Source organism: Chanos chanos, chromosome 5, assembly GCF_902362185.1.
Source record: "Chanos chanos chromosome 5, fChaCha1.1, whole genome shotgun sequence".
In the NCBI taxonomy this organism is placed as follows: domain Eukaryota; kingdom Metazoa; phylum Chordata; class Actinopteri; order Gonorynchiformes; family Chanidae; genus Chanos; species Chanos chanos.
Genome location: NC_044499.1, coordinates 13,752,454 through 13,763,553, shown reverse-complemented (window position 1 = coordinate 13,763,553; position 11,100 = coordinate 13,752,454). Strand labels below are relative to the sequence as shown.

Sequence of the window (11,100 nt, the reverse complement as noted above, 5' to 3'; positions counted from 1 at the left end):
TGTGGATGCTCCCCCTAGCCAACAGTGCATGTTGTTGACACAGAGTTTACACTCAGCTGGTGGTTCCATCACAGAAGCACTGTATGCAGTCCAGCTGGCAGAAAGAAGAGCTGGTTTTGTGTGTGTGTGTGTGTGTGTGTGTGAGAGAGAGAGAGAGAGAGACGGAGGGCGGGGGCTCACTAACAGCACAACCATTACATTGTCTGCCTGTGTGCGGCACTCTTAATTCTTTCACTTACTTCTTTGCATCGTTTAAGTTAAAATAGTCAGATCGAAGCGACCTTTAAAATGCCAGGACCCAGAATACTTAACCCTTGAAACTACACATTAAAAATGTGAAAAGAACGTAAAGACAGCAATTGTCTGAGAGAGGGGGCGGATTGTCGTTGGTACGAGAGAAGTGTAAACTTCATGTATGGTTCAGTCGTATTTCGTTTGTCATAAGGCATCATTAATCATGCAGACGTTTGTTTGTCTGCCACAATAATCGCATTACACGGTCGTGGTCTTGAGAGGGCGATTATTGCTGTAGCATGGAATTTGTAGTTTTAATGTAAAAAAAATTGAGTGTATCTAATGGATACATTTGTAAAGATAAACTACAAGTCCCACAAAACAGAGAACGCAAAGTGCGCACGCGCAGTTTACATAGTCTCACGTAAACAGGCAACCGGAAGCATCGCCTTAGTATCGACCGAGCAGGTTAGTGGTATTATTTTTTTTACTCTCTCGCTTCATAAAAAAACCAACTGTATGCTGTCATTACTAAAGAGCCATGGTCGTTCGTGTCTGTTAGATGTTAGTGAAGAGACTGTCAAGCCAGAAAGTTCCCAACTATTTGCACAATAACGGGAAGCTGGTTATTGCTAACTAGTAACGATGGCTGGAAATGTAACAAGCCATCAAAACTTTCGAAAATTCCTAATATTGTTCCCGAGAAGAATCAGACTGCTTGTCTGTTTTGTTTAAAACCCCTGGAAATGCATAGTCTATTTAGCTAGTAAGGAAAACTTTCATTCCAGATTGGGAGCCAAACGTAGCATCAGCACAGTCTAGTATATCCCTCTAATAAATCTGGATGAAGTTGCATGGCAGGATTGGGCGGATGACTTTATTTTTGTCTAAAATGTGTTCATTTGAAAGATATCTTAGGTTAGCCGAGCCGGGTGTTGAACTTGTGAACGTGTTAGGGGATTAATTCTGTTTCCTCTTTTTACAGCTTCAGTTCAAGCGGTTTCTGAGAGTTTTATACGCCTGTAAATTAATGGCTGATTTTTCATATTGATGTAGTACAATTTATGACAAATTCTGCTCTTTCCATACTCATTACAACATAATAATCCCTTGAAACCTTACAGACTGCAATTTGGCAACGCCTTTTCCTGAACCGCTATTTTGCAGTGCCGCGTAGATCATTTACAGAGTGGTGACAGAACCTACAAAGTTAATTCAGTAAGCTTTTGTTGGGCAGTTGGTCTCTTAGTGGTCTGAGATTTTGAACCATTCACTGGTTTGTACTATGCCTGCCTTGGAAGTCGCTTTGGATAAAAGCGTCTGCAAAATGAATAAATGTAATGTAATGTAAATGTAACGAATAACTGAGTGCAGGTGAAGCCATGGGGACAAGGCAAAGAGCTGGCAAAATGTGCAAACTGATTTTTTTTTTCTGACGCGTCATACTGTGTGATAATAGTTGTTAACCTTTGCAGATTGATCAGGTGATTGATATAATGCTCAGTATCGACTGACTTTCCTGTGTGGTGGTAAAAACAAGTTTACAGCATGAATGTAGAAGCCGCTCTCCCCACGTGGATTGTTACAGTTTTGCATTCCTTAAACCAAAGAAGTGAACACAGTACAATCCAGGATGTATCTGAAATGATGTTACCCAACTGAAGTTGGGAAAGGTGCTGTCTGAATGATGTGAAATTTAGGAAAGGAAAGTTCCTTCAGGCTGCAAAGTGGTAACTTGATTCATTTTGAATACATTGAAAATGCTGTGCCCAAACATCACAAAATCACTTCTATATGCATCAGCTTAGGCTAAAGAATCTTATTGGTCATTGTTTCATCAAGTGATGTCTCAGGTCTTGGTGATATAACTGTGTCTAGTGTAAACACAAACACACAGAAGTGTTTCCAAAATAGATATTATGATTAGGAAAACCATGTTGTCACTGGCTTCCTTCACAATGGATTTTTTTTCCAGCAGACAAAAAAACGACAGTGAAACAGGTAGTTGTGAACTGGGCATATTTTTCCTACAGATGATATGGTGAGGTGACGTGTCATCTACGGTAAAAGCCAATAGCAGCTTAACGTGCTGTGAGCAGCCAGTAGCAGGGCAGCGCAGAGATGACGGAGTGCTTCCTGCCACCCAGTAGTAGCCCTGCAGAGCAACGGAGGGCGGAGCACCCAGGAGGCGTGGCTCGCACCCCCAGCTCAGAGGAGATCAGCCCCACTAAATTCCCTGGTCTGTACCGGACGGGTGAACCCTCGCCCCCACATGATGGCCTTCACCATGAGCCCCCCGATGCAGCCTCAGATGACGACAAGGAGCACAGCAAGAAGAAGAATAAGTTCAAAAAGAAGGAGAAACGCAGTAAGATGTGTTCATATGAACATTTGACAAAACTTATGTTAACACACTTTAAACAGTGACTCTCTACAGCCTTTCCCTCTATTGTCTTTGAATGGTAATCTAGCATTTGCCAAACAAGTTAAAAAAAAAAAAAAATTGGGCCCTGTTAAAATGTTTTTGAATTAAGAGAATGTGGGTGGTAAGCTAACTACACAGCCAGTTATGTCAGGTTTAAGCCCGTTTCTTTTCAGTTTCTGAGAGAATAGCATCATTTCCAGCCTATTACTATATTTAGCTCTCCCACAGCAGCCTATCCAGAGTGATGAGGAAGTGAAGGACAGTTTTAGGGCACACCCTGTCCATCTGTGCTCCCAGCTATAGGTGTGTCACACACAGGGAAAACAGCATGTGTCTCTCAGAAACAAGCCTGGTTCACTGTCATTATGTGAAAAGAGTAAGTGTTTAGATGGTGTGCTGCTGGTTGGTGTAATGGTTGTAGTTTCTTGTGGGTCAGGTGGGCTCTGAAGATCACTGTGTAAAAAAAGGTACAATAGCTGAATTGGGAATTGTGCTAAATTGAAAATTGACCTCTTTTTGCAGTCCCCCCCCCTCCCCTTTGCTTTTTCTCCTCCCCTCTCATTCTTTTTTTTTTTTTCGATCTCACCTCAAAGTAGATCAGTTATACAAAGAGAGAAGACAGGGAATGAGGGTGGACAGGGAGCCTTTCATGTTTTTGATTTAAGTTTGGGTGAAAGAAAGTATTCACCAACTTCTCTCTCCTCTCCTCTCCTCTCCTCTCCTCTCCTCTCCTCTCCTCTCCTCTCCTCTCCTCTCCTCTCCTCTCCTCTCCTCTCCTCTCCTCTCCTCTCCTCTCCTCTTCTCTTCTCTTCTCTTCTGTATTTTAATGTCAACTCTCACCCCCGCACGTACTCACACCTAGCTGAGGGTTACGCTGCCTTCCAGGAGGACAGCTCAGCCGATGAAGCTGAAAGCCCATCTAAGATGAAGCGCTCTAAGGGCATCCATGTCTTCAAGAAACCCAGCTTCTCCAAGAAGAAGGAGAAGGACTTCAAGGTGAAGGAGAAAGTTCCTAAAGAGGAAAAGGCAAAAGACAAGAAGTCTAAAGACCTGACTGCTGCAGACGTCGTGAAACAGTGGAAGGAGAAGAAGAAGAAGAAGAAACCAAGTGCAGAGACAGAACCTGTTGCTGTGGAAACACCAGCGACACTCAGGCCAATTTTTGGTGCTCCTTTGACGGAAGCAGTGAGGAGGACAGCACTGTATGATGGCATCCAGCTTCCTGCCATCTTCCGAGAATGTATTGACTACATTGAGAGCTACGGGATGAAGTGTGAAGGCATCTACCGTGTCTCTGGTAGGCCCTCTGCATAACTGTATGTTTTTAAGGTTTAACTAAAGTTCAAGTATTATTCAATTTTTTCTAATTTCTCATAGTATGCTTTTTACTATTGTTCTACTCTTCAAGTGTTAAGATACATGAATTCCAGTGTGTGCTTTTGAGTATATAGATGTGTGAGTTATTTCAAGATAATTAAGTAGTTTTGGGAGACAGACAGTGTAACAGCAATGGGTTTGGACTCATTTTGAACATGTTATTAAAACATTTCACTCTTGTATTTCAACCTGTCCTGTAGGTATGAAGTCAAAGGTGGATGAGCTGAAGGCAGCGTACGACCGTGAGGAGTGCCCGTGTTTGGAGGAATACGACCCCCACACCGTGGCCAGCCTGCTGAAGCAGTACCTTCGCGAGCTGCCCGATAACCTGCTGGGTCGTGAGCTGGCCCTGCGATTCGAGGAAGCCTGTGGGCGGGCCACAGAGGCGGAGAAGCTCCAGGAGTTCCAGAGGCTGTTGTTGGAGGTACCAGCGGGGAGCAGACTCCTTCTGGCCTGGCTCATCACTCACATGGATCACGTCATTGCCCGTGAGGCTGATACCAAGATGAACATTCAGAACATATCCATCGTTCTAAACCCCACCGTACAGGTGAGAGAAGAGAGAGGAGGATATCTCTGAAAAGCGGTTTTAAGCAGAAGTCTTGTACATACATGGAATACATCTTGGACAGACTGGCACTGAACAAGCACAGATGTGGCCATTTATTCATAAATATATGCAGTCAATATTATTTTTGAGTATTATCTGTAAATATTATTTGTAAATATACTGCAGAAAAGAGATTAGTGAGAAAGGGTTGGTGGTGCTTGGGATGGGGGGGGGGGGGGGGGGGGGGGGTTGCCTAGATGAGCATCTGGAATGTTCCTCATTGCAAAAAACAATACTAATGTGACCTTGTTCACTGTAACGTACACTGAGGATATTTTTAGACAAACTGGCTATTTCTGGGCTAGTGGATCTCTCTGATTAAACCCTGCTCCACTTTAGAAGAAGTGAAAGAATCCCAAAGGAGTTACAGCTGCTGCTCTACATACATGCTTCTCATGGAGCAGCTACAAATACAACACAAAATCTGGGCCAGAGATTTAGCTAAGTTGGTACATACTTTTGCAGGTACGGCTGAAATAATGTGTCTGTAATCTTTGTTTGTTTGGTTTTTTTTTTTAAATTCTCTCCTCTCTCATGAGCTCAGATTGGGAACCGGGTTCTGTATGTGTTCTTCACACACGTACGGGAACTGTTTGGAGACGTGGTGCTGAAACCAGTTGTCCGACCGCTACGCTGGTCCAACATGGCCACTATGCCAGCCCTACCTGAAACTCAAGAGAGCATCAAAGAAGAAATCCGCAGACAGGTGCGTGGTAACAATGAATAGACACATACACACAATCACACAGTACAGCATACATATAAAACACACATGGATACAGCTCTCCACATGCTGCTGTCTCTGCTTTCCAGGGATAAGAACACCCTGAACACTACAGGAAATGTCAGTCTGTAGAAAGGCAAAAATAACTCAACAATAAGGAAATGCACATTATTTTCAAACGAGGCATTTGAGCATTTTGTGTTCTTTGATTTAAAATATGGGCAAATTTGTTTGGGGATTCTGATATGAAAGTTTTGTTTTTTTGGTTTAGCATGAAAAGCCTCTTATACTTACTACAGAGGCTTTTTATGGCTGTTTGCACCAGACAAAAGTGCCATGGGGATTTTAAGTGCTTTTTCTAGTTATTTTGTGCTGATCTGTTTTTGTGGTTGTACCGGTCAGTGTGCATATCTAAGTATATGGTTGTGTAAATATACACATGTGTGTTCGTGTTCCTTTCCAGGAGTTTCTGCTGAACTGTTTGCATCGAGACTTGCAGGCAGGCGTGAAGGACTTGTCCAAGGAAGAGAGGCTGTGGGAGGTGCAGCGTATCCTGACTGCCCTGAAACGCAAGCTACGCGAAGCTAAGAGACAGGTATGCCTTTCAGAACGGTCAGGGTTCCAAGCTAAGAGACAGGTATGCATTTCAGAACGGTCAGGGTTCCAAGCTAAGAGACAGGTATGCCTTTCAGAACGGTCAGGGTTCCAAGCTAAGAGACAGGTATTCATTTCAGAACGGTCAGGGTTCCAAGCTAAGAGACAGGTATGCATTTCAGAATAGTCAGGGTGCCAAGCTAAGAGACAGGTATTCATTTCAGAACGGTCCGGGTTCTAAGCTAAGAGACAGGTATGCATTTCAGAACGGTCAGGGTGCCAAGCTAAGAGACAGGTATGCATTTCAGAACGGTCAGGGTTCCAAGCTAAGAGACAGGTATGCATTTCAGAACAGCCCGGGTTCCGAGGTAAGAGAAAGGTATGCATTTCAGAACGCTCAGGGTTCCAAGCTAAGAGACAGGTATGCATTTCAGAACGGTCAGGGTTCCAAGCTAAGAGACAGGTATGCATTTCAGAACGGTCAGGGTTCTAAGCTAAGAGACAGGTATGCATTTCAGAACGGTCAGGGTTCCAAGCTAAGAGACAGGTATGCATTTCAGAACGGTCAGGGTTCTAAGCTAAGAGACAGGTATGCATTTCAGAACGGCCCGGGTTCCAAGGTAAGAGACAGGTATGCATTTCGGAACAGCCCGGGTTCCAAGCTAAGAGACAGGTATGCATTTCAGAACGGTCAGGGTTCCAAGCTAAGAGACAGGTATGCATTTCAGAACAGCCCGGGTTCCGAGCTAAGAGACAGGTATGCATTTCAGAACGGTCAGTGTTCCAAGCTAAGAGACAGGTATGCATTTCAGAACAGCCCCGGGTCCGAGGTAAGAGAAAGGTATGCATTTCAGAACGGTCAGGGTTCCAAGCTAAGAGACAGGTATTCATTTCAGAACAGTCAGGGTTCTAAGCTAAGAGACAGGTATGCATTTCAGAACAGTCTGGGTTCCGAGGTAAGAGAAAGGTATGCATTTCAGAGTGGTCAGGGTTCCAAGCTAAGAGACAGGTATGCATTTCAGAACGGTCAGGGTTCCAAGCTAAGAGACAGGTATGCATTTCAGAACGGTCAGGGTTCCAAGCTAAGAGACAGGTATTCATTTCAGAGTGGTCAGGGCTCCAAGCTAAGAGACAGATATACATTTCAGAATGGTCAGGATTCCGAGCTAAGAGACACGTATTCATTTCAGAATGGTCAGGGTTCCAAGCTAAGAGACAGGTATGCATTTCAGAACGGTCAGGGTTCCAAGCTAAGAGACAGGTATTCATTTCAGAATGGTCAGGGTTCCAAGCTAAGAGACAGGTATTCATTTCACAATGGTCAGGGTTCCAAGAGAACACGACAAACCCTGTTCTAATGGACACTTGAGTCATTCAGGTCACTGATGGTCTGTTGATTTTGTAATCATGGGTATTGTCGTGTGAATAACACTCTGATCGTCAGGCGTGTCATGTGGGCTCATAATACTACACGGCTGAACTCCTGAAAACCTTGCCAGTGAAACACAATATACCAATCTGTCTCTGCCACAGGAATGTGAGACTAAGATAGCCCAGGAGATTGCCAGCCTGTCTAAAGAAGATGTGTCTAAAGAGGAGATGACCGAGAATGAAGAGGAGGTGATTAACATCCTGCTGGCACAGGTGAGTCTACAGAGTGAGAGATTTTGCGATTTGTGAACTACCGCAAAACCCGGCAAGGATGAGCACAAGTCTCAGACAGAGTCTTCATAACTCCAGCCATGTTCATTGCTAATGCATGGTGAGTTTTGTTTAAAATGACACTGATGATGGTCCGCAAAATGCGTTTCCTCTCTTTATTTCTGTGTTTGTTAAAAATGAGATGGTTGTAAACACATACAGCATGTTTACATGAAATGTTTTCATCATAGTATCGTCGGTAACTTTATAAATACCTCATAATTATTACTTTAAATCAGCTCTGTTTATTTCTAATAGAAGTGAACTGATTTTAATTTTACACACTTTCAGAGAGGGTAGAAAATACCAATGTCCCAGAAGAACTGCCTGAATTAGAACATTATCTCCCACCTGACACCACTGATGGCTTAATGTGGGACTAACTGTCTAGAGGTGTAGGCCTAGAGACTGTGAAGTACCTCTCTGTTGCCCCCTTTAGGAGAACGAGATTTTGACCGAGCAGGAGGAGCTGATCTCTCTAGAGCAGGTCCTACGGAGGCAAATCGCCACAGAGAAGGAAGAGATTGAGAGGCTGCGTGCTGAAATCGCTGAAATACAGAGGTACAGATGACCACATTATGAAATCTCACTGGCAGTGTTGCTGTTCCTGTACTAAGACTGTTATCTGTTACAAGTGTCATTTTAGAGTGTCAAAGAAAAAAGGGGCAAGAGAAGTAATGTTCTTGATTCGATTTCTCACACAAACAGCCGTCAGCAGGGTCGCAGTGAGACGGAGGAATACTCCTCAGACAGTGAAAGTGAGAGCGAGGATGAGGAGGAGTTGCAGATGATACTGGAAGACTTGCAGAAACAGAATGAGGAACTGGAGGTGAGGAGGCAGGGAGAGAGAGAGTATGGGTATAGGTCTATATACTTGCCAAACTGCAGCTTATTGTAAAATAATTCAGTTTCAGTTCTCTTTTACCAGTCAACCGTTATGAAGCATAGCAAAATGAAGTCAACATGTACATAGACATTGCACATATGGAAATAAGAACGTATGTTAAAGCCTCCCTCCCTGAATCACACTAACTCTGGTTTCCTTGGCAGAATAAGAACACTCATCTGAATCAGGCAATTCACGAGGAGCAGGAGGCCATTTTGGAGCTCCGCGTTCAGCTCCGCCTACTTCAGAGCCACAAGCTCCAACAGGAGCTGGCTGTTCCGACCACAGCGGACCAGGTCACGCCTACTCAACCCAGTCCGGAGGAACGGTCCAGAGCTGACGAGACCATCAAACGTAACCCAGCAGTTGCCATGGCTACCCCGGGAGACTCTGCTACAACAGTTCCAGCTAATGGGAAGCCCGCTAAAGATGCTCTGAAACCATCGCCCAGTAAAGACAGGAGGGAGAATAACCTGTAATGACCATCACTGAATTAAATTAACTGTCCTTCACTCACTGCTAAAGATGTTCTCAAACCATCGCTGAGTAGAGACAGAGGGAGAGGCCAACCTGTATTGACCGTCAATGAATTAAGTCAGCTGTCCCTCACTCACTGCTAAGCTTACCAAGTCTCACCATCTTGATTTTGCCATATGACTGTGGCACTTAGAGATCTGGTTATCAGCTAGGCATTACAGTCGCTATAAAGCCGCAGTGTTTCAGTTAAGCTTTGATGCTGGGACCATTGTTTGGAAGGACAACACTGCTACCACACTAAAAAAAGACTGGTAGGTTAGCAGAGGGATGGTGTGAACAAAATGGGTGAAAAAGACAGACATTTAGGTCAAAGAAAATGAGGCAATCCTTATGATAGGTCTTATACTGAGAGAAAGTTTGTGTTTTTTGTCGTTAATTTCCAAATGAAGGGTAAACTAAAGAGCTTCTGAGCTCTGTTTAAATGCAAACCAGTGTCTAGAAAGTAAAAGTGCCACCTTGTTTCTCTGCACATTGACATTAAAGTATATTTCCAGTGAAACTGCTGTGCCATAAATAACAGTGCAGATGCACAGAGGAAATCTATCAAAGGCACACCCGAGGCAAGGAAGTTAGAACATCTACATTATATATTTGTTCAAAGTAATCTAACAGAAATCCGTTTTGACCATTTGTATTTAATTATGTAAATTAATGATCATATACTGTATATTGATATTGTAACTGCACTTGTGTTGTGCACATGCACAGCTACAGATTTGTGGGTGTTGGATGTAGTAACAGACAATAGATGGTTGTAGATTCTTAGGAAATACATGTCCGTTTGTGTCCATATAGTTATTTATGAAGCCTTTATTATATCCATACTGTTCTGACTTTTGCCACAATCATTCTTTGGCATTACAGCAGTCTCATGGAGGCTGATACTGAATGTTTTAGCTTACAAAAATTAAACTAAATTGTGTTTCCATAAAATTTGGTAGAAATTGTTTTTCCTTATTTGGTTATTATACATTGTTCCTAATGTCTTACCGTGTTTTGATCCATTACAACAGTTTATTAAAGTTTTTGCATCTTATTCAATTGTGCTTTCAATTACACATTTCAGTCCTTCCAGGTCATAACTTTGTCACATGTCCTTGACAGAACAGAAAGTACATCTCTCTGTTCAAACTGTTTTATCTCTTTAAGTTGCTTTTTCATTAGCTTCGCCCTCTTATAGTTTCTCTGACAGATTATGTGTACAAAGTAGACTGAAATACTCGTATTTTAGTGATAATCAAGAGCACTTTTTACCCATCTTTAGATGACTTTCCTCTTCTTTTTACTGATGCTGTCTGGTATGACTGAGTCAGTTGCGACACTGAAATGCTGTATAAACAAAGTCAGAGCCTGTCAACCCAAAATCTGTAGTAATGCATAGAAAATCTCATTTTGTCTCATATTCTCTCTTGGTTCTAACACGGCTGTTCAAAGATATGGCTCGTGAATGTGCTGTTCCGTTTTGTTTGTTTGAAAAATGATTTTTTCTTATTGTTGATGTGGCATTGTGTGGCCCCTTGTCACTGCTTACAGAATGCTGCTTTTATGAGTAATAAAATGTCTCTCTGGGCAAGCCTGGTGTATTCAACATCTGTATCATGAGACAAAGCAGTTAAATGCTTATCCTAAATGAGCCTTTAGACTCTACAAGATCTGTTGTACAGATTACTCTTCAGTCAGCTTCACTGCAGTCAGGTCGTCTTCTGCGACAGTTACACAATGTCTCTTCAGTGGGAAGCGCAGAAGCCTCTGCAGAGATGAACAGATGCCCTGTTCCACACGGAGATGCTGGATTCATTATTTTGGTATTCATCTCTATGGAGTTTGCAGTGTTCTGTGGATGAAAATAACTTCCCCAAAACAGGATAAGACTAGAATGTTTTCATGAGTAACTAATGGGTGGGTGATGCTTTAGGAATGCAAGACAGCTGGTTTCTGATAACTCTGAACTCGGTTAGAGTTGGCTGTTCATGTATTTATGTAGGTGTTGACTGCGTGGTGTAGTTTAGGCG

General features: G+C 43.0%; 1 protein-coding gene across 1 annotated transcript; it reads left to right on the top strand.

Annotated features, from left to right (window-relative positions):
- The first annotated feature begins 671 nt into the window (after positions 1–671).
- On the top strand, positions 672–10,450 carry ralbp1 (ralA binding protein 1). Its single transcript, XM_030775610.1, has 10 exons — positions 672–702; positions 2,268–2,602; positions 3,522–3,956; positions 4,237–4,586; positions 5,191–5,352; positions 5,834–5,965; positions 7,498–7,608; positions 8,105–8,226; positions 8,374–8,494; positions 8,716–10,450. The coding sequence occupies exons 2-10, from the start codon at positions 2,356–2,358 to the stop codon at positions 9,028–9,030; spliced, it is 1,995 nt and encodes a 664-aa protein (XP_030631470.1). The 5' UTR covers positions 672–702; positions 2,268–2,355; the 3' UTR covers positions 9,031–10,450.
- The last annotated feature ends 650 nt before the right edge of the window (positions 10,451–11,100 follow it).